The 24213-nt window shown below is 42.4% G+C and overlaps 1 protein-coding gene and 1 long non-coding RNA gene across 2 annotated transcripts in view; one reads left to right on the top strand and one right to left on the bottom strand.

Moving 5' to 3' along the window:
- Positions 1 to 9504, bottom strand: part of LOC135296156 (uncharacterized) — a 28618-nt gene extending 19114 nt beyond the window's left edge. Inside the window, exon 1 of the long non-coding RNA XR_010358216.1 lies at positions 9389 to 9504. This is a non-coding gene — a long non-coding RNA (uncharacterized LOC135296156). The remainder of the gene's footprint in view (positions 1 to 9388) is intronic.
- RAPGEF5 (Rap guanine nucleotide exchange factor 5) overlaps positions 9344 to 24213 on the top strand; it is a 155552-nt gene continuing 140682 nt past the window's right edge. The window contains exon 1 of the mRNA XM_064412141.1: positions 9344 to 9834. Coding sequence (XP_064268211.1) covers positions 9646 to 9834 — 189 coding nt within the window. The 5' untranslated portion in view covers positions 9344 to 9645. The remainder of the gene's footprint in view (positions 9835 to 24213) is intronic.

Here is a 24213-nt window from a genome sequence, read left to right as displayed (position 1 = left end):
ACCTTTGGATGAAGGATAGGAAACGTTCTCCCATTATATTTTTTTCCCATTTTATAGAAATGTGAATGAAAATCCAGAGCAAAATTTAGGTGTCTGCAGTGCAGCTACCTAGGTTTGAGCTGCTTGCCTTATTTCACTTTATAGTCAGTGGAGATAAAAATGTTATTTTTAAGACCTGGATAATTCAAAACGCAGTGGCTGAATTCAAACCTACAAAGGCTTCTTTCTCTCCATTGACACGAAAGGGGGCCCAGTTTAGTGGTTCTTATGTAGATAGACTACAGATGGCCAAAACCCAAAGGTGAAGAATCAGAGTGAGGAACTGATTCCATTATATTTTTCTCCATTTTGAAATGCATTTATTTGGGTATTAATGAGATTCAATGTGCTTCAAAGTTCTAAAACAGAGTAAGTTCTCAGCCATTCCCCAGGCTGGCTCAGCTTTGTTAGTGGGGCTCAGAGACAAGATGTCTGGTGTTACATGACCCAATTAGTTTTAATAACTTCCCATTCAGACCGCATTCTCACTTGCCAAAATAGAATTTTTCATGAATTACTAAATTAATAATCAGTTCTTACTGACTTTCAGCTTTAGTGAAAGCTGATAGGAAGATGTTCTTGGCTTGTAATACAAGCCTAATACAAGCTTCAGGGTGGCTCACTAAGTTTCATCCTGTTTTTATCAGCCTTCTCCAGCCACCCATATTCCTCTTTTCCCAGGTGCCTTTTATTAGCTTGCTGAAAATCTGTGGGAAGTGAGACACTTTAACCTTTGAAAGATTTACAACAGGTATTTACTCTTTTCTCTTCTAACAAGTCAGAAGAACCAAACAGTATTATAGATTGAATCACTACACACCAGTAAAAGTAGTTTACAAGTCCATTAATTTATTATTACCAGAAAACTACCTAGGTCTTAATCAAACTGCAGATCTGTCTCCCTGAGACAAATACAGTTTGGCAAGAACTGGGAAAGAGAAACTCAAATATGTAAGCCAATATTTTTCTCTGTAGTATCTGTTAGGGTTTTGTTCTAGAATTGTTGCTGAGGACAATGTTTAGAAATAAGTATCTAGCTGTAAACACCTGACTTTATTGAGGTAGTCATATATAGAGTTGGGGCAATAATGTATGTCCTTATTATTGTCCTATAGGTTTGACTGTTAATTGTGATGTGGGATACTGGACTGGCTTCCAAGCTCTATTCTTCAAAAACTGTGCCATAAATGAATGAAAACACTGGAAGAAAAGGGAAGAATTGTTATTGTCTAACCACAACAGTCCAGGCAGGCTGCCATAACAGCATTTTTTAAGCTCTAATTCAATAATTAGATCCAGCTACAAATGTATTCCTTTAGCCAAGTCCTCTAGTTGGCAAAACAACTCACATTTCCTTTGATAACTGCTGTTGTTTGCCTAATACATTGTTAGATAGTTTATGATTGCTTGTCTGTAAATCACTATGTTCAGTAGCAACTTATTAATTAGATTAATTTGGTTTGGTATTTTGCTAGAAATAGTTTATCTTTATATAAATGTACAATTTTATTTCATTACAGTTACAGATATAACACTGTTTACTAATGGTAGTGTATCCAATTTTCAGAAAATACTGTAAATGTCTTGCAAGCCAAGTACAAGAAAAGCATTTTTCAGGGTTTCAGTGAGAGGGAACAGTTTTTTCTTGTGGGAAAGAAAGATCCATCTTGTGTCTTTTGCATGCACAGTACTGTGTGCTTACCATGACTCTCTTCCAGCAAGTTTTACATGGCTGCTGATGCAGCCTGTTGGGAGACTGGACTGTAAGAACCTTGTTTTACCATTCTGGCTGCTCCAGGTAATCTAAACTCATTTTTGAGAGATAAATGCATGCAGACCCCAGAGCTAGTACTGCTTGCATGCAGAAATACACCTCTCTAGCTGAGGTTCCAGTAAAACCCACCTCTCCACAAGCCAACATCCATATTCTTCTACGAGTATTCTCAACTGGATGTGAGTCGTAGGACAAACTGGTTTGCTATACTAATTTCTTTAACTCCCTGACTCCTGTTGCCTTTCAGAAGTCTCCAGAGGTGTTTGTAAACACTTAGAGGATACTGAAAGGGGCGGATATTATGATGGGCAGGACAAAGACAATTTCTGCTTTTCTCCAGGTGTGCTGGATATCTCAGCACGGGGAGAGCTATTTTGCCAGCTAGGTCTCCTTCCCCAACCCTGCCCTTGCTACTTCCTTGAATGACAAGATTTCTTTGATCATGTTTTCCCACAGTGCCTTTGAGCAGATATCCCACAGGACAAGTGAATAGTCAGGGATGCCAGGAGTGCTGGTGGATTTGAGGGCTCATCAAGCTGTAGCTCTGGACACAGAGTTGAGAATGCCCTTGTGTGGATCCATTCAAATCCATTTAATATACCCTAAGCACATGGACACTGCCTTCCCGCACTGGCAGATGTGGAAGGCAGTATCTCTCCCTGGACTTTTGCTCATGTTAGCAGACCTGCTGGAGTGAGCTGTCCTCCTTTACGGCCACCTGGATTTATCCATGGCCTCATTACTAGTGCTGGTATGGCTGTACTTCATTACCTTTAATGTTATTCTTAACAATACCAGAGGAACCTATCTGGTCCTACACCATCCCTTGTACAGCGCAGACTGTCTTCTGAAGCCCCAGTTGAACATGACTTTCTTTTCCAGTCATCTGTTTCACTGTTTTGGTTCAACAGCTGCAGTCCCCTTATTCAGCGGGAAAAGTCAGCCATAGTTAAAACAAAACAAAACCCAGAACAAATACAAACAAATCAAATTAAAGAAAATGTTTTAGAGCATTTCAATACTCACATGATGTTGTGAGATGGTTTCATGTCTAAAATGGTAATATTATTTCTGGCAATCTCTCTCATGCTATTCTTTTGTTGATTTTTCCAACCTCTCAGGAACTTGGAATGAAAATATTTTACTGATGTTACTATCCCTGGGAAAAGCTTGTCAACATATATCCAGGTTTATGCTGAAAGATCAAAATGTTTAGCATGTAGTTTTGTATTTTTCCTTCATCAAAGAAATTATGTGGGGCTAAGGTCTGTTCACATGGAGGCAGCAAGAGATACTGTACTTAAAACAAAAGGTGACATTTCATATCTGTGTACACATATATGCAAATATCTCTTTTTGCAAATGATAATATAGTCATATGAGAAAGCAGTAGCTCTCTCATACGAAAGCTGAGTAGACACTCTGGGCATATGTATGCTATAAAAACCTCTCTATCTCTCTCTCTCTCTCATTTTTGCAGTGGCTCTCTGAGCAGGGGGATCAATGAAGCCTGATTTTGTATGGATTTGTGTCTTGAGGTTGAGACCTTATCTGGACTTTGAGGTCTCATATGAAGTGCTGCACTTTTTACCTCAGTGAAGCATTAACCACAGCTCTTAACTGACTGCCTAGTTTCAGAATACTTTTAAGGACTTAACAGTTTTTGGATTTCAATACCTCAAAAATGTGCTTGATGAGCTTAAGCATTTGAAGACTCACAGAGAGATGTAGATGCTCAAAGAGGCAGCACAGTATCTTAAATACAATTTTTGCAAAATGAATCTAAAATGTCCTCACCCACATATGGAGAAGAAGCATAAAATAGAAAACATGAATTTAAACATAAACAGAGAATTTAACAGCTAAGGAAGCAGATACATTTGCAGATTAACCATTAATCACACAGGGGAAATCTTCCATTGCCTGTGAGAATTTAGCACCTAATTGCAATTTGTCTCCTTTAAAATTTCCTACCCAATCTTTTCTGTTAATGTATGTAAAGCTTCTCACATTGCACATTAAAAACCAAAAATTATGTATATGCCTATGTGTCTGGGGGGTAAATGAACTTGACTTTCAGTTGTAACTGTCAGAAAAACTCCCCGATTCCATGGGTTAATTTCTGTGTTTTCTTTTTAAATTTTTAATTAAAAGACAACGATTTGCCATTTTGAGATTTCTATGTTTACTTAAAAACCAACTAACCAACCAAACTGAACAAACTCCATTGAGGATCTTATTGGCTTTGGAGCTGAATTTTGGCCTGTAAGAGAAAGAGCAATAGCTCAATGACAACACTCTTTTGACAGAATAGGCCAGATAGATGAGCTTTAAGAGTTTTAATTTCCCTGAGGGGTCATAAGGTCCCCTGATACCAAGTATGTTAAAAAGACAAATCAAACTGAAGAGCTGAGTCAGGTTCATTAGCTCTGGCAAATCACATTTACCACAGCAAATGCATTCCTCCGTGGGTTTTTATGAAGGCAAAAATTTGCTACACACCAAACAATGTAAATACAATGCTGTATTTGCATTAGTTTTGCCCGTATCATCATGGCTCAGTGATTCTTAAGAAAGGCTGAATGGCTAAAGGAAATGCAAAGAGATCCATTTAAGGTTTCAAACACCCTCCTGCACACCTGTCCTCTCACAATTTGGGTTCAAAGCAGAGCAGCCACAAACCCATGGCTCAGGATGCTCCTGAGCTCTCTTCCCTTTGAGTGCTGAAGAGTCAGTAGCAGGGATCATGTCCCAATTCCGTGGATGATTCACAGGCAGGACACAGGCTGGGCAGCCATTTGAAGATGCTCTGAGAGTTTTGAAGGCTGGAAGAGGTGCTGGGGGCAGAGGGGCAGGCGGCTCTTAGTGAGGTGCAGGGAGAAAGGGTCAGATGCTGAACTCGAAGAGACTCAAAGGCTGTCAAGTGAAAACTGGGGGTTGAATTAAGAGAGGCAGCTTCAGATCTTCCAGCTATGAGTCACACAAATCATGAAACTACTTGAAATATTTCACCTACTCATACATCTCCTTTATCTTTAACCTCTTCCCTCTCTTTTGTAGTTATTCTCCTGTTCTGCTTTCTTTCAAGTCACATCCTGCTCTGTTTTCCTGCCTCTTTGTCCCCTGTTCCCATTTTGGTATCTTTCTGCTGCTGAGAATTCATTACATTTTGCAGATCTTTCACATTTTGTAAAAACTACAAGCAGTACTTCTGCACTTTGGTCACTGAATATTTGGTCTATATGATGACACAGTACTAAAGTGTTTTTCAAAAAAATTACTTCAGAAACGAAATAGATTTTTTTTTCTAAAAGTATACACTGCCCACATACATGCCCTCAATCTGATAATGAATTTGTGCTATTTGTATCCATAGTAAATTGATGAAATTCAACATTTAGAATGCAACTGAGGTCCCACTCTTTGATTAGGTGGGAGATTAAAACTCAAGCAAGTTATTCAGCCAGACTCTAAAAAGTCTCAAGCAAGTTATTTGGCCAGAAAGCAGATCCCTAGGAGCTCTGAGGTGTGGACAGGTTGGATTTGTCCTGAAGCTGAGTGGACCAATGAAGAGTTGCCAAAGCAGAAAAAGGTGAGAGGTGCCCAGACTTCTGCAGTGTTCTCTCCAGCTCCCAGCACAGTGCCTGAACCTGCTGCCCTTGTGCTGTGGGTGAAGTGATGAGGGGCACACACCCCTTCCTGGGACTGGGAAATGTGTCCTGAGACTGCTGTGAGGCACTGAAGTGGCAGAATGGAGCAAAGTCTTCCCCAGCCCTTTTCTTTTACACATGTTGTGTTTAGAGCTAGAAATAAACATCTGCCAGGCCAAGCTTCTCCATGTCAGGAGCCTGAGAGCTGCCAGAATCTCTGAGCATAACAGGACATTCGGCAATTCACGTGCATTGGGCCCAGAGTAACACTTGGCAAACTAAAATTTGTAGGATACAATTGTCAGGAGAGCACCCCACAGAAAGGGACCTGATGTTTATCTGGATGTTGTACAGAAGGTGGGCAGTACACAGCTCACTCCTCCTGAATGGGAAAAGAGGTGTCATGGAGGAAAACGTGCTTGCCTGCTTTTTGAAGAGATGGGGAGAAGGAAATCAATTCAGTTTCTGAAAGAGTAGGAAAGCATCCACCCCCATCCCCACTCCAGGAGGACTGCCTGGGGAAGGGGAAGTAGTGTTTTCCTGGTTGTGTATAGGGCAGTGTTGTTTTGCAAAAAAACCTGCTTTCTTCTAAATGCCTCCTGCCAAGTCAGGGAGACAAAATATTCAAAAAGGACTGCTGCCTGTCAGTGACATATGGCTCCTGCACACCAGTACTCTGCAATTCTATTTCTGCACTGCCTATCTCTGCTTCACGCAGGGAAAACTGAAGTGGCATCTATCAATTATTCCAACAGAGTCAAGAACTCCTGATACTTTAAGTCCAAAATAAGAGTTTACTATGCTTTGTCAGAAAGTGTCTGATACCAAGTAATTATTTCTTTTTGCAATGATCTACTTAAAAACTGATGTGAAACACATACAGTCATGAAACAGCTTGCATTGTTTTTACTGCATTTCTTTTGATTGTGCTACACCATGAAAGAAAAACAAACATATTCAAAAAGCAGACACTCCCAGGCTTCACATCTGCAAAGTGCAGTAGAGTTGTTTAGGTCTCCAGACTCCATCCTGTATCTATTTAAACATAGATGTTTCTATATTTATATGAAGACTCTTGCAAGTAAGGGAACAAAGCCTAGTCCAGACTCCACTCTGGAAGGTACATTCAAGTTTAGATTTTTTGATAGAGTGTGTCCTTAGTTCTGCTTTATATTGGGCCAAATTATAAGTGTTGAGTCTGGAGAATTGGAAATCTCCAATGTCTGCACACGGTCAGTGGATCTGATATTCCTTTAGTGATATTGCTGGTGTCCATGAGAGGCAGGAAATCCAGACCACCTGCAGGCCAAGCCTGCTGAGAACGGGGACCACAGTCCCTCAGAGCTCTGCTGTGCCTTCAGTGACAGTTCACTGGAAGCAAGATGCTCTGAACACAACATTTTGGCTGCAACACACTGTTCTGGGTTTTGTAAATGAAACTGTTTTGCTAAATACCTCCTCACCAGATCTAATTTTGCTCTCTGATCCCCACCCCTTTCCTGTGCAGAAAAAAACCCAGACTCATTCACCATGCTAAACTTTCAGTGGCTTAACAAAAAAAGCAACAAAAAATTTAATTTTAGACAATTCTTACCACAATCCTCTGAAAACCTGGAATGATCCAAACAATAGATAGAGATAGAACAGATAGAGAGGTCTATCTACTCAATTTTTTTGACAACTGAGAGTCTATATTATGCTGTCTGGCAGCTGATAATTTTTAAACATATCGCAGGGCATATTAATTTCTCTTTTGACACTGTTTACATGTTATCTTGCTTAGTCAAAAAAAAAATTGAGCACTGGCATCATTTTACCCTTTCTTAACATAATCAAATTACTTCTGGTTATACTCCAGTCTGTCACATTAAGTCCCATTTTATTGAGTTGTCTTACTGGGGCTTGTATTGTAGCAGTGCCTAAAGACTCAGACAAAGAACATGGTCCTTGTGTGAAGACCACAGATTAAGGATCCATTATTCTTTTGGGTGTAGATACACTTCTCTTCATAATTACATCCTGAGCTGTGACAAAGTGGCTGCCAGGCAACACAGCTGTCAAAACTACATTGCAGGGCAGTTGGAAAACACAAATCAAGTATAATAATAGAAATATTTGGGACACGTCAGTGTTTGGCATTGTCATAATCACCCTTGTCCTTGCAGAAGTGTTGGTGCTGATGTTGCCAGCTGGGATTCCCAGATCTCTCTGGCATTTGAGCACTTTTTTTCTAAAGGCTGTCACTATCCTGTCTCTTTTCTGCCTTTTGTGTCAGCAAAAGGCATCATTGCAATGGGCTGTATCACCCTGCTAAAATATGTGATTATTTTTTTACACTTTCAGATCTGGCTAATGTAAAGGGCACTAGCAGCAGAAAGGAGGTTATGCCAGAACGTGGCTGGAGCAAACCCTGTCCCTTTCAAGAGTAAGCAGGCTGGCACAATTCACACTGCTCATCAAATCATGCACAAAGGATGCAGTTAAGTTGATTTAACTGCTTCTGAAAGGAGCAGTTCTGCTTTACCTCACTTCCAGGTTTCTGCCTTCCCTGATCCTGCAGCTGTGGGGTCACAAGGTGGATCAATTCAGCTGTCTGGCCAATGGAAAATCCATTATTTTCTGAGGTGTTATTTTTCCACCAGATCAATCAGCTGAATGCAGTCTGATGGTTACCAGATCCCGTGGAAGGGTGGCAAAGGGAGGAACACATCCATGAGTTGCAGGAGGGATCACTGTTTCACGGGAGCCTGTGGTCAGGGCAGTGCTGCTGAAAAGCCAGGCTGCTGCTGCACTTGGGTGACAGATAATTCAATGTCACACTGATGCTGGAAGAGGCTGTTCTCTGTCTCAGCACCCTGACACAGGCTGGGGACACCTGACTTCTTTCTACTGTGGATGATCCTGTGATCCCAGAGGAGCTGGTTTAGGGAGCACATCAGTGATGAAAACAACCTCTTCTTTTTACTTTTTTCCTCCCAAGGTTAGTGTCATGGTTAAGCCAGTTCCCTGTGGGGCTGGAGGAGTACTAGGGGGAGTCCTGAAACCAGTGGGTCCTCTTGGCTGGGACAAGGCAACAGCTCTCTCTAAGATGGGTGTGAAATTGCCTTGACTATTAATGTAATTTACTCTGACATTTAGGCACGGGTAAACTCCTCTTGGATGAGCAAGTCAGCCTTACTTATAGCTTTGAGGCAGAAGATATGTAAGGGAGACCCACATAACCATCAGCTCTGTGGTCTAAGTAAGAGATAATAGAGTCTGGCAGAGAGGAAGCAATTTCTGTACCATGAGTTAGAAAAGGCAGGCTCCAGAGACTAAATAAAGTCCCCATAACTCATGGAACTGAATTCTAGACTAGTCTTTTACAAACAGTAAGGGAATTGGTTTCTGCCATTGAGAGCTCTCTTGCAAGGATTACCTGAATGACTGGAAGCAAGTAATTGACCTGGGAAGAACTGCTTGGTTTCTGCAGTATCAATGCTGGCTGGCACTGGAGGATGAAACACCTCTTTGAGTCAAAAAACCACTGGGAAGGGAACAGAGAAGGTCTTCACCCCTTGCAGCCATAAATAACCACTGGACCAGAGGGTAACTCGGGCAAGTGGGAACGCACGGGCCTCCAGCCCAGGCAGGCTCAGTGCTTGGCGGTCACACCAGGCTGCTTGGGACTTCCTCCAGCCCCGTCTTGACATCCTCCAGGAGGAAGCCCAGGCCACCCAGCCCCTGGAGGAGCCCGAACCCCTCTCTCCCCTGCTCGCAGCCGCCGTCTCTGAGCGTGCTCTCCCCCGTGTTCTCGCCGTGGGTGCGGGTCGGTGCGGAGCGCCGGGGCCGGTGGGGACAGCCCGGGCGGCGGATCCCTGAGCGCAAAGGAGTTAACAGGACTTTCTGCCTTTCCCGCCCGCGCCTCCTCCACCCTCCTCATTACCTGCACTTTATCACCGCCGGAGCGGCGGGGCGGGAGCGGTGCAGGGCCGGCGCGGCTTCCTGCGCCGCCCGGGGCTGCCCGCGGCGCTGGGGCCGCGCCGTGCGGGGGAAGGTGCGCGAGTGCTGCGCGCTGCGTGCGGGGGAGCGCCCGCCGTGTGCCTGCCTGTGGGTGGGAGCGCGGCTGGGCTGGGGCTGCGGCCGCGGAAGGCGGGCGGGCGGCGAGCGGGGCTGCGCGCCGCAGCCCGGCAGGGATGCGGCATGGCCGTGGGCTCCGTGAAGATGCCGTCGCCGTGTGAGGGCGCGGAGCTGGCCCGAAGCTGGAGCCCCGGCGGCGGAGCCCAGGAGCCGCCGCCGCCGGTGCAGCTGCGGCAGAAGCTGCGGGAGCTGCCGGCGCTGCTGCGGAGCGGGCTGACCCTGCGGAGGAAAAGCGCGGCCGCCGCCGGCCGGGTGAGTGAGTGAGTGAGTGAGTGAGGAGAGAGCGAGGGAGCCGCCGGCGGCCCGGGGCAGCGCCCCCGCCCTGCCCTGCCCTGCCCTGCCCTGCCCTGCCCGCCGGGCTGCGGGGCCCGGGCCGCGGTGCGCGGGAGGCCGCGGGCTCTCGGCGCTGGCCCCGCGCGGGGGCACGGGCGGAACGAGGAAGGGAGGGAGGGAGGATGGCCGGGCAGCAGCCGGGGGACACCTCGGCACCCACCGGCAGAGTCCCACGGGGGTCCCGGGCTCCGGCCGCCGCTCCCAGCTCTGGTGTAACATGAGATGCCAGGGTGGGAAAGCGGCCCTGTCCCATCTCCGGGTTCCTCGAGTGGCTCTCCCCCTTTTCCCCTCGTGCGGGCTGATGCCTGCTCTCCGCGCACAGCAGGTACAGCTCCGGCAGCGCTGCACACGCGGGCTCCAGCAGCCAACTCCAGCGTGCCCTGGAGCGTGTGGAGCTGGGATGGAGTCGGGATGCACACACCTGGCCCTCAACCTCGCGTGTCTCCTGACAGTGAGGCCGTGGGGTCAGGTGGGCATGGCCGAGATCCCCGTCCAAATCTCACTCAATTTCGCCCATTTTTAACAAGGCTGGGGGTGTGTCTCCTCAGGGCAGTCAGTGCTCCGGTGAAGTACAGCGTGACATTGCTGTGGCTGGGAACTGCAGTGGCAAGCAGCTGCCCGTGGCTCTGAACTCTCCCAGTTGTGACTGGAGCCATATCGGGGGTGGCAGTGCCATCAGATCAATGGCAGTCACTTGCAGGCCGACACGGGATTGTAACCCATCTCCTGAGCAGTCCAAACGAAGGGGTGGGTTGATCCACATGGGTCTGCCTGTGCTGGGAATCAGGCGAGCTGCTGTTTTGTTTCAGTGCCCTGATAAACACCTGTGCAGAGAGTTGGGGGGAAGTCAGCATGGTGTGTGTTTGTACCCTCATCAACTTTGCAGTACTTTGCCCATGTAAATAAATGATTTCTCTGCATGGGGAAGTTGTTGTGAAATATACCAGGGTGTGAATTTCAAACCAAACTTCCTGGGTGAATGCTTTGTTGTAAGAGGATATATAGGCAAGAAAGATAATTAGGATTAAGGTAGGATATAAATGCACAGTAGAATAGCTATTTTTAAGTAATGTGGGTTCAGATTCCAGTTTTACAGTAATCTTTTTTCCTCCAATACATTCAACACACAAAATAAAGATTAACCTGTATGGAGATGCCTAATGATTTTTATTGTTCTGGTGAATTAGTAATCTACTTGATTACAATCCAAGTTGTCCATATGAACATAGAACTGAGGGAATTCAGATAAACAGCTAAGTCTTGCTTTGCCCTAGGAGGATATTCGTGACAGATATCCTTCTTCCAAGGAAGAAAGTCCTTTTCTGAATTGAGTAAGGTTTGTTCCTCATTAGAAGCATGCTACCAAAGAAATGGAATAAGTGTGCAGTGAGGAGGACAGAAGCAGTGCAGAACTGCTGCTGGTGACAGCTTCAGTTCGCAGGCAGGTCTGAAACACTCTTTTAACAAAACAAATTCATGGCCCTTCAGGGAGACACCATGCAGAGCAGCCTCAGGTTTACTCTTGTGGTTAATCCTCACCACTACTGAGAGCATTTGACAAGCGAGTGGTACAACAGTTACTCTGTAAATATTTGCTGTGGGTGAGTTAACATCCCTGTGAGAAGCCTGGGTAGCTCCTGGGTCATACAGCTCCTTGTGCTTGATGAACCCTTGGTTCTCTCTTGTTTCACAGAGTTCCAGCGAGATTCTGCCTGCCTTTGCTGATGTTCTGTGTTACGGACCAGCAAACACAGTGTGACAGATTTAGTGGTGGTGTCACCCATGGCTTCACCCCCCGGTACCCTGTGGGTCATCTTGTAAAGTTTTTCTTGTACCATCTGTCTTGGTAGGAAGACTGGAGGGAGGATGGTGAGTCTGCAAGGCAGGCTGGAGCCAACCCAGCGGATCTTCTGCTAGGAAGAAATTCTTTACTGTGAGGGTGGTGAAGTACCACAACAGATTTTCCAGAAAAGCTGTGGATGCCCCATCCCTGGAAATGTTCAAGGGCAGGTTGGATAGGGCTTTGAGCAACCTGGTCTAGCAGTAGGTGTCCCTGGCCATGGCAAGGGGGTTGGAACTAGATTGTCTTTAAGGTCCCTTCCAACCCAATCCATTCTATGATTCTGTGACCTTGGATCAGCAGAAGATGATGTGTGGGGATGCTGTATAGCTACAGCAGTGTCTTGGTCCCATGTGGAGAGTGGGAATGCTGTGCTCTGCCCTCTCTGGGTTTGCAGGGACTATCCTGCAGGTGGAATTACTCAGCAGGGTAAGTGCCTAGTGGGGTGTTCCAAGGAGCAGGTCATACAAAGAGTCCAGCAGGGTTGTTCATTCACTTGTTCCCTTTGGGCACCTGAAGTGCATGGAGTGTGTGATCATCCAGGGAGCAGTATGTTTTCGTTAGTAGTACGCTGTGTTGATTCCTGTCTGCTCTGTGCATGTGCCTTTTCCCCCCAGAAATGGACTTTTAGGAGCATGACACTTTTCATGTACTTCTATTTAATCTGATTAATAACTTAAACCCTGAAAATGAGAGTATTTGGGAAAGAAAAGGGATATGCTAGAATTTTTATACCTTCCCTTTTAAACATGACACTAAAATTTTAAGTCTTAAAATAAAGTTGGAGAAAGGAGTAACACTAACATATGAAACAAAGATTCCTTTTTCCCCCCACCTCAACAAAATATTTCAAGTTAATCCAAAGTTAATTTTCAGAGGGTTTTGTTTGCTTATGAAAAAAAACTTAGCCTGTTCTTCCTCTCCAGTGACTTTTCTTTGTGCCTTTTTGCTTGTTCAAACACCAAGCTGAGAGCCCTATTTGTCCAGCTGGTTTCATCAGGAGTGTTGCTCACTTAGGTGAGCTGTTTTCAAGTAAATGCTGACCAGCTGAAATTCTGGCTTGTTTAATTTCCTAGAAAAATATTATGACCCCTGAACAGGGGGTCTGCTTCTGATGCTGACTTGCTCAGGGACTGCCTGCAGTGCAGTTCGCTTCCACATCTATAAAGCACAGAAAATCTACATGTGTGCATGCCTGGGGACTATGGATAATAAAATATAATGGAAGTGTTAAGGGTATTATAATTGTTTTAAGGATGTACTTCACTTCATGCTGTTCAAATACTTCCTGGGCTTTGGGGAAAAGGAAAGCATTGTGTAGTAGAGGGTAGTATACATTAAAAGAATTGGTTACATTTTGAAAGTCAGTATGGGGTAAAATAATTTTTTTCAGTCTGTTTGGACATCTCAGTCCTTGGCCTTTCACACTGGACTATCTGAAAATTGTGAGCAGAGATGGAGATAATTGAAAATATAGTGTAACAAAATTAGATTTCCTTCTCAGTTCAGTGACTCCCAAAACTGGAGAGCAAACACGTATGTTTTGCTTTCTGTCTTGGGGTACGTCCAGTACTAATACACGTAAAGAACTTGGAGATGGAAAAGCACCTTGTAGAAAAAGCTGCAGTAACCATCCCGCTTGGATGATTCTGTGCTGTGAATAGTAAACATGAATACACTCCGCTGCTTCAGTCATTTAGATAAAACAAACCTCCAGTTCCTTGTCTAGGGGAGCCCAATGTTTCTTTTAAAGCTCTTGAACTTCAGACTGTACATTGACCTTGTCCTTGATGGTGTTTTTTCTTAAATTCATTCTTTGGGCAGGTGTAGCACAGTTGTCAAAGACGGCATGGATGATTAGATTGCATTTGCACAGGGAGCTGCGGGGTGTAGGTTTTACTCATCATCCTCAGCTGGATAAAATAGCAGAAAATGCAACCTTTGCTGTTGTAGCTGGGTGTGTGTCAGAGCTTGTGCAGAGGCAGAGGAGGGATCTGTTGTAGTGGGTCATCATGCCCTGTGGAACTGTTCCCCTCCACCATGTCCTTTCTCAAATTCTCTGGAAAGACTCTTCCGTTTCCCAGTTTGCCTCCTAGAGTAAGGTGTTGAGTGTATGTGTAGGAGGCACGAGTACTTTGCTCACGAACTGTCTTTGCTGCTCTTCCTGCTGCCTGTTAAAGATATCTTCTGTTCCCTTTTCTCTTGTGGCCAGTGGTGAAATACAGTTCTGTGCCTCTGGAAGCACCAGCAGGGAGGTCCTGCAGGCCATTCCATCATGTCAAAACTTGTTTTCACCACACTCAGTTTTATTCTTTATGGACCTAACTGGAGGTGCTCAGAAGGAGGAGGAATCATCTTGCACACACAGAGGCATACTCCTTTTTAATCGCCTCTTCTGCTTTTTAGGTTCACATTTACACACAGATAAATACTATTATACATGAGCATCAGTGTTGCTCTTTGTCAGAATAGTGGATCTGGAAAACCTTTTGGATGTCACGGTGTCAAACCAATTACTCTGATATGGTGAAAGATATTGCTGGTCTGTAGAAACCTTCATCATGGGATGTACCTTTTGGCTTGATCAAGGTTGAAGAGATACCATGACTATTTTCTCTTTTGAGACCTTGTAGTTACTTCTGTGAGGTTCGTAGAGGTCTTTGGCCAGGCAGATGTTCTCCGACTGTTTTCACCTTAGCTTTGTTTTGAGCAGCTACTTTGCTGTATGTTTATCAGGATGTAACTGACTGTAGGGTTACAGGTTGAAAATAAACTACAGAAGCTGTGATACAGTTGAAAAAGTCTACATGAGTTCAGGGTGAGTCTGGAGGAGTTAATGGAAGAGAAATGTATTGAGGATACATAATCCTCATCAGGCACAGAAGATTCCCCAGCTGAATATAGCTGGAGGGTTGGAGTGCATTAGGGATATCTATCATGTATTCTGGCACTAGCAGTTGTCATGCTGTTGGAGACAACTCCTCTTTGGCAGAGGAGAAAAATCAAACTATATGCAATCTGTTTTAATTAAATGAAGTATCAGATCCTCTCAACCTACATTCTGCTAAACTTTTCTGCATCTCCTGTTAGGAGCTTTCAGTTGCTTATGTCATTCTAGTAGCTATTCTCTAATCAATTCTTTTGGCAGCTGGGGAGACTATAGTGTTGTTGATGAGGTTTTGCCAGGACATTAGAAACTGGCTGCTGGAAACACTCAGAATTTACTGTCCTTCCGTCCATGGCTACATCATGGTGGTGGTTGATGTTTAGGTTTTGATTGAGCCAAGCGTATAGATCTGCTTTGTACCAGATAATCCTCTGACAAATGACTGACATTTATCGCAGTCCATATCCTTGTTGGCAGCTTCTCATTTTCATGGTGCCCGAGTGACCTTGTATTTCATGCTGCTGAATTACACTCTTTTCCTAATATTGCACTTCTTGAAGGCTCCTAATCTTCCAGTACACCATTCTGTTTACATGGGTTTTGACAATATCTCCAATTTTGTGCCATCAACACATTTCATTAGCACCTTTATGCTTTTTACCAGTCTTGCTAATGAGAAGAAAAAAAAAATCATAATAATTTCCCTGGTATCTATGTTTTTATATACTATAGAGACCTTAATTTTGACATTTGTTCTGCATTAAAAAGATGCAGCGATGTTTTGTGTAGATGCTGTACTGGCTGAAATCAGCACACAAAAGTGCTGGATTGACTCAGTGGGTTGGAAGTTTTATTGTCAGAAGTATTATTGAAGTTGATTGATTGATATTAGTGGCATTTTACTTTCAAGTCTGTCACAGATGTTCTACTCAGTAACTTAATATCCCCATCACTTTAGCAACTATTAAGTGACTAAAAATAGTTGTGGTAAGTAGTCTTGAATTTTTCTTATTGTAACCAGGATTATTACGTATTCCTGCTAGATGTATTCAATTAAGATAATTATCTTTCACATATCACATATAGTATCCTTAAACTTGTCAGCTCTGTGATTGGTGACACATGAAATATTGAGCAACGAATAAAATAGCTTTAGCAACAGTGACCGTGGTAGCTGGTGGGGAATTTCAGTGTCTCATGTGTTTATTTGCATAATAATTTGTTTCATAGTCAGTCTTCAGTGAATTATTAAATTGAGAATACTTCTTAATTAACCCATGTGTTATGACATCTGAGAAATTATGCCTGGATTTGATTAACTACAGTTGAATGAAATGGAAAGTAAACCCATACTTCTGCCCTAGGAAGTAACCTAGTAAGTTTTGCAGAATGCAAAGCTATTTTTCTCCCTGAGGTTGGGGATTAGCCTGATTGACAGGATGATGCCCACTGCCTGTGGTCTTACACTGGTGCTGGGAGTGAGGCTGGCAATTCCTGGACTGACAGTCAGCTGCTTTTTAGCATCCCTGGGAAAGTCCGGATGCAGCACGAGCTGGTGCTGCTGCCAGCGCATGGGGAATAGGTGCCATCATGTGGCTTGTGTTCATGGAAGCTGCATAAAATTGACACAGATTCCTTGACACACACCAAAAATGCAGCAGCTTGCTTTAATCTATGGGAGACATTCTGTTTCCTTTCTCTTCTTTGGTCCAGAGCACATCCTGATAAGCTTCTCTTTGACCTGCCTACCATAAACCAGAGTTGACTGTAACCCCTTTTCCATGCTGCAAATTGAGCTCCAGCTGAAAATACCTTGAGCTCATTTGTCCTGTGCTCTGACTTCAAGTGCCTATTGTCTTGTGTTGAAAATAAAGCCTTCAGTTAAGGACTGCAGAAGCAAGTTTGATCATCCTTGCACGTTTTTTGTCTGGTTGGACAAGGATCTCTCTGGTTTCACTTTTGGTTTTGCTCCCCTTCCTAAGGGATGTAGTTTGCAGATCCTCAGATGTGGTACTGCTGTGTTTGGCTTGGAAACCTATCAAGGAAGTCTATGTAGGAAATAAGATCAACTCTACTGGAAATAAAATCAGTGCATTTGTAAAATTTCTGCTAGTGTTACATCCTGTTGAAATTCTTGATTTCAAGTGAGCTGATTGTCCCCTTCATTGCATACTTACAGGAAAATAAACAAAATTCACTTAGTGGAATTTTATACTTTAATTTGCTTGGTTACAAACCTGTATTATTGGTTAATTCACACTAGATTTCCCAGCTGCCAGGATGAATGAACAACACCGTACTGTACAATTATGACAAACTCCGTTAAGATTTGTATTCAGCTGTTGTTACTTGTATGTCCCCAGTGGCTTGAATTCCATTTGAGCCGTGAGGAAATTGCAAAACAAGCTGTGCATTTTTATACTGATGAAAATGCTGAAAAGACAGTGATAGCTTTCAAAAGGGGAAAAGAAAAAAAAAAGAAAAGCAGAATATGTTGAGTATGTGGGGTATAAACTTTATCCATGACACCTTTTTATTTAAACATTTTTTGTTACATCAGTGTTTTTGGCATGAGTTTAAGGATAAAAAAGAATTTGGGCTCTAAAGTTAAAAGCTATGGAAGCAGGATGTGAGTGTTTGCAGATTCTAGGCATAAAATGCAGTAGCTATTCATAATCGTCACAATGTCTTTTAACTCAGTTAACTTATTTTTTGGTTTGGGTGAGTCTGACCTTGTAAAATGATCTTCTTACAGACATTGTATTAAGCTAGGGCCAATTGTTAATTTAATAATTTAAATCCTATGGTATACAATTTTCTCTGATTAATTCCTTTTTTGAAAGCTATTTTCTTACAGAGAGACACAGTGGTCTAACTGATTAAAAGTCAATATACTTTTTTATAGTGCTAAAAGAAGATATTCTGCTGATTGGAGGAGAAAAAAGCCCTTCAATCTCTATGAATAGCAGTAGATGTGTGTTCATAGCATCAGTAAGGATCTTCTGCCTTCAATTTTAGAACTGAATTAACCCATTAAATTCTAAAATGCCAAATTATTTCCTTTTTTGAAGTACTGATTGTGAGGAATGCAACTTTTGTTGTTGAGGAGACTGCCATTCTTTCCCTGCTTCCTGAACCTCATACTCAAGCCTTTATGTAACTGAGACATACATGGGATTCATGAGTTAGAGCAATAAAAAAAGAAATAGTTGAGAGTCTTTTGTTTAATTATGGAGTGTGTTTTATCTCTGTGTGTGTGTGTTTTATTGTGGTAGCTTCTCCAGCAGCTGTCCTTTATGAGCCTCTCTGCAGGTTGTGCATGTGTCAGTATCAGCACTCTGTGGAATGAGTGGCAGCAAGCAAGGAGCCGTGGCTGCTTGGAATGATACCACTGGTGGAAGAAATGCTTGATGAACCTTGCCCTTCAAGATTAAGTAGATGGTGTGCAGTTTGTAGGCCAGTATTGAGGAGGAGGAAGGAGTATTTTGGGTTAAAAACTGAAACAAGCGGGGAAAAAAAAGGACCCCAAACCTTGAATCCTACAGAAAAACTCTAACAGAAAACTGAGGTCCAGACCACTTGTGAACATCAAGAATTTATGATGTGGCTTGGGGGAGGGAGAGGGAGCAGGTGTTTGGGGTTTGTTTATACATTTTTTAAGATGATAAGCATTTAATTGTGGTTTTCTGGCCAAGTTCTCGCTAAGAGAGCTAGACCCAGTGGACCTAAAACACTTTGTAATTTCAGATGGATGTGGTAATCATTTGCTGCAATAGACTGCTACTGCACACTGCTGAGCAGATGCTCCATTTCATCCCATAGGTGAATGCAGTTCAGTGATAAATCAATTGATTTTTAAAATATGGAAGGAAAGGGAGAAAAACAATGCACACGCACACGGTTAGCACTGAAAGTTGCAAAGCTGTTGTTTCCTGGGTGGCTGAAGGAATGAGACAAAAGTATCACTTGGACCTGCTTTCCATCCCAGCTCAAGTACAATCCAGTGCTTTGTTGTGGTCTGTCATTTCTGCAGTGCCTGAAGCCTCCTGGCAGTAAAAATAAATCTGGGGGTGTGTAAGGCTGAGTCTGGTGCTGAATCTGTGTTGCAGGACAAACTGATGTGTGGTGTTTGTTAAGGAAGGCAATGGGAGATCCAAGCCCTAAAGGGAGCAGAAGCAGAATCGAGTAGTTAGCTGCCAAAGAAGAAAGATGAGGACACAACCTATCTCAAGCTTAAGTGTGTTTTGACTTGAGCAGGATACACTGTAGCATCTGTCCGTGCTAGCATTGATTTGTGTGTGGGAATACTCTAAAGTAGCCTTCCTTGCATTTTGTTGGGAAAAAGTAACAAAAATAACAATCCTGTTAGATTTAACTGTTATAAACACTTTTGAAAACTTACACAGAGTTTAATTCTAATTCACAAAGAATGGTATAATCATGTTAAAGTTGGAATTTTGATACTTAAAAAACTTATACCGTGCAGACCATCTTAAAGTTGTACTCTGTCAGCTCAGAGTGTCTACAATTGTTAAAAGACCTTTTCTCTTTTTTCTACCTGTATAAAAGAGGTTGATAAAAATGCTTAGCTTGTTGGAGCACAGTAATTCATAAATAGTATCTGTGTGTATAGGCTTTGATGGCAATTGCTGCAACAAAATACATAAAATGCAAAAAATAATAATGGCAGTCAAATTAATATGTCTTCATTTATATTTTTACTATTGTACTGAAGGATACTAAGAGGAACATTGAGCAGATATTTAATTTCTTGTTTTATCTCATTAAACAAAACAAATTAGTTTCAGATTAGTTTTACCAAAGCTATTTATCTAATTACGGCTTTCACTGCACTTAAATGAGTGGTTGCAAATCAATAGGTCTCTTAGGTTGCCAGGACATGCATTAATATTGGTTAGTCTCCAAGCTGAATAGCAAGAGTGATGTCTCTTTGTTATTTTTCCATTCATATATCTGTCCTCAGTTCATACAGTGTATGTATAAACTAAGAATTTACCTGAAGGCCTGCTTAAAGAGTTCCATTTATAAACTGATCATTTGCAATTCAGTGTGGCAAAAAATATTTATGCTATACTGATGGAGGTTTTATTTGAGAAAACCCAAAGCAATTCTTTCAGAGGAACCTAGAGTAGATGAAAACATACTCTAGTGGGTCAAGATGAATGTTCATCTAGTCCTGTACCCATAAGTTTTAAGGTTAATCTAACAGGTAACAGCTTTAGCCATACATGTAATGTTTCTTGTGATTTCAAGAGAGTGTGTGGGCAAATGTTGTATTGCCTGTCTCACAGTTTTTTCTTTTGTTGTGTGTTTTCTTTTTGTTTATTTTTTTTGCATGTTTGTTTGTTTGTTTCCCCCCTAGTTTCAAATAGATAGTTTGTACTCTGGTGCTGGGGGCTTGTTAACATTAACCATTTTATCTACAGCTTTTCATGTTGTGCATCTACAAAGCCAGTCTTTTAATGAATCTGGATAGTGTTTTGTTTTCAGACTCATGTTGGAACACAGATTTACAAAGCTTCTCTGTGGGGTTTGGTGACAATAATTTTACAAGGGAAGCAAAACTGAGTTTTGTTTTATTCTGTTGCTGATGAAAACATTTAGTTTTGATCAGTTTTGAATATTCTACCTGTAATTTCAGGGACCCTTCCGCTGTTCCTATGAGGCAGGGAACTTCCAACTTCTGTACCTTTAACTTTTTGTTCTTTTTTACAGCTGTTTTACAAGCAAGCAATTGCAGTCTCTCTAGATGACTCCTTGCATGCTGTAATCATTTTTGTTACCTTGTTTTGAACTCTGTCTTGTTCTACAGTGTCCCTTTGAACTAGTGATGGCTTGTGCTGAATGTAATATTCTAGATGAGGCTGCACCACGGTTTTATATAAATCATGCAATTTCCTTCCTCTCCCCATCATGTAGGATTTTCATCCTAGCAATCTGCTTTCTCTGCAGAGCTCCTGGGGCCACTGATTAGTTCTTCACACAAAATGTCTTCCCAGCCATTCAAGTTGCTTTCTTTTAGCTGATATAAATAATTTAAAGCTGTGTAAATTGTCAGCATACTTTTTCTCGCTTTTGATGTGGATAAACATAATTTAGCACTGTTTACTTGCCTACCTTGACTAGGTCCGTTTGAAGCTGTTTATGGGCTTCTGATTGTGACTAACCAAATTTGTATGAGCAAAATTTGCTTATCTTGATGCTGACATCCTAAATGTGTTTCATGAAACAGCACCCAGCCTAGGATACAATGTTGGGGCATCGCTGTGTTTTCCTTTTCACAATGAAAACAGCCCGTTTAATCCTGTTCTTGTCCTTGATTACTTCTGTGTTTTTGATCAACCACACTGTTTTGTCTACACATGGAAGGCTGCTTTAGCTTCCTTTGAGGAGTTTTCTATGTCAGGGTGAGTCCATGGTGTCCTTGTTGAAGCTGGAGGTACAGCTGTGGAGCGTTGCTGTGTAGGTGGTCTCTGAACGTATGAGAAAAGCAGCTGACAGCACCTCAGTCTTGAGTTTGTTGCAACACACTCTGTCAAAGCCTTTGCTGTTCTTCTAAAGAATGTAAGAATATTCATGACCAGTGAAGCTCCTGTTTGGTGGGTGGACAAGTGTTTGGGAGGTTTTCCACAGACTAGTAAGCAACAACATTGTCAAGTAATCTCTGAGCAGAGCTCTCTGCAAGGGTATCTTGACTCTGCTCCTATCAGAATTTTCTTTAAAAACTCTAGTAATGGAGTGGATAATAAGTTGTTAAGAAGTACTTAATGCTCCAATACATCAAGGAAGACAGACCAGTGAGGAAAGGTGTCATTTTTTGTTATTTGTAAAATAAATTATTTTTATGTTTCTGCTTAGGAAATTTTATGGCAGAACTAGTATTAGGAACAAACCTATCTAACAGGTAAATCAACAAAGACTTTTGAAGAATGACAGACATTTGTTCTCTATTCTTGTAAAGCACTTTATTAAAAACAGAGACACAAAGTGTCCTTCTAGTGAGTAGTCTTTTGCATTTAAGCAGAAAGTGTAGCTAACAGAGCAACACTGCTATTAAATCAGAGTTGTGGTCTGATTAAAATCAATATGAACTTAGGCTCTTTGAGAATACATTTATTTTGGCTGTAGAAAAGTACCTACTTAAGTTGTTTATTAACGGCAAAACATGTTACAGGAAAATTTATGGCAGGATGGTGAGAATTGATAAGGAAACACCATATTTGTCCCTTCTGTAAATAAAAAAAATTCCAAGAAACTATCCAGTGACAATAATTTCTTGTTAAAAACTGTCCCTGGTCACTGAAAAGCTAATGGTAAGTTTTGTGAAACTTCTGAAACTGGAAATCTGATTTTACTTTTTTTTTTTCATTTGAGTTAAGCAAGAAAACAGACTGCATCTTTATCCCTTGCTTTAGCAGTTCTTGGTGTTATCTGACATTTTTAAACAAAGCTAAATGCTGAGGGTCTGTGACTCATCTTCTTTTCAGCCTGAGCCAACTCCAGCTTCAGTATGTGTATGCTTGTTTCTTTATACCATGACTTTTTCCCTCCTAAGTTAGTCATTGTTATCTCTTGGCACAAGTGAAGAGGTTAAAAACGTCAACAAGCATGAGGCATGCTAAAAACATGCAAACAAACCTCCCATGTAATCTTCCAAACCTCAGAGTGTTTCCATTCCCATTACTTTGTTGTTCATGAACCCATCTGATCTTTTGATCATATCCTGATGGAGGGAGCAGGGAGGTGAATTCCAAGGCAAGGGTTTACTGACCAGGAATAATATACTAGAGGCCCTCTTCAGTTAACTTCTACTGGTGTGTCCAGTTTCCAAAAATTACATTATGACATTGCATAAAGAAAAAGCAGAAAATAGATTAGATAGAGGTGAAAAATTTCTGTTGATCTTTTTTTGAAAGCTTTGCATTTTGAAAACGTCGCTGTGTATGTATCTATGTATCAAACACTTTTGTAAGCTGCTTTTAATTTTGGTACAGTTATTTCTGGTGCTGGACAAGCTGCCAAACAGGTAGTTAACCCACAAGCTTAGGCTGGTTTGGATAAAATGGATGAAGCCCTTGTGGTTTGTGGTGGTTGTTCCATTGAGATAAGGATGATTTGAAGTCACCTCTAAAAAGTGTGGGAAAGGATGGAGAAGTGAGCAAGGTGATGGGGTGAGCACCAACTCTTTTTTTTTTGAAGACAAGGTATATCAAAATGAAGGTCTTTTACAGTAAGTGGTGATTTGCCATGAGTCTTCTCTAGGGCCAGAGTTTAACCCCTGGGTTTTGTGTCCTTATTGCAGAATAAGTGATGGAGCTGGATGGGGTTTGGAGATTGTCATGGTGAACAGGTTGGAAGAGTTTGAACAGAAATTACCTACTTTGCCCAGGATGCTTTGGTGAATTGATGAGAGTAAACTGAGTGTCCCAACAGTCTGTTAGGATGTCACTGGCATCTTGCTTTTTGTTTGTGTTCCTGGAAACACAGATAGAACATCTCTGTTACTCTCTGACAGATCAGTCACTCTGGAGGGAACAATGCCATATATTAACCCTTTGGATAATTTTTCTTCCCTGATTTCAATCTAAATTATAATTTTCCATGTGCATATTGCTTGAACCAACTTTTCAAGACAGCAGTTCTCCATCTCTCCCACCTCCTGCTTTGCGTAGGTCACAAAACATTTGCTGACTTAAAGTGATGTTTATTAGTGACTTTGAAAACTGAGTAGGCTGGTAACTAGGATACAGTGGGTAAGTGGAAGGAGGGTAGCAGCATATTGAAGTGATCAGTGTTGCAAGCATTGGCTGTGATGCAGAATATTGAAGAATAAGAGAGTTAATTCTCTTTGCCCCTAGGCCTGAAAAAATGTGGTCAGTCTTTACTTCCTTTTATTCTCATGGGACAAAGTGCTCCCTCAAGGATCTTAGGATAAAGATTTAACATGGTGAGGCAGAAGAAGGTGGCTCAATTCTGTGTTGTTGCTTTCCACGGGTAGATAAAGGAGGACCCTGAAGAGCCCTGGACACTGGTCCAAGGGCAAGAAGAGTGCAGCTTCAAGCAGCACACAAAATGCATGAGCTGCTCCTTAGTCTGGTAACCAGAAGCTCCTCCCAGTGTGCTGTTCCTAGCACTGGCTGCCAGGCCTGGCTGTCCTCAGGTGGTGGAAACGTGACCCTGTAGAAAGGCAGTGATGTGTGAGTCCTTTCCTCTGATTGTACTGTGGCACCAGCAGACGGTTCTGCTGGCTCTTTGAGCTTGCTCTGTTCAGGATACACTCAGCTGTACTTTGGCTGTGAGTAATGCAGAGGCTATTCTGCTTTTCTTTTGTATGCCCCGTTCACACAGCTGATAAGCAAGCTTCTGTTCACATTGTGTCCATCTGCTTCACTCTTACGTGTTCTAATGAGTATTTCTTTAAAAATAGTTACAGTGCTGCTGCTGCTGCTGCTGTCTCCAGTGAGGGATGAGGTGCTCTCCTGGGTGGTTATCTCAGATTCTGCAGGTGCAGGCTGCCTCGTGTATATTTTGAAGCAGCCTTGAAAAAGTC

Source organism: Passer domesticus, chromosome 1 (genome assembly GCF_036417665.1).
Source record: "Passer domesticus isolate bPasDom1 chromosome 1, bPasDom1.hap1, whole genome shotgun sequence".
Taxonomy (NCBI): Eukaryota; Metazoa; Chordata; class Aves; order Passeriformes; family Passeridae; genus Passer; species Passer domesticus.
Note: the sequence above shows the minus strand (reverse complement) of the source record. Positions and strands in the feature narration are given on the sequence as shown.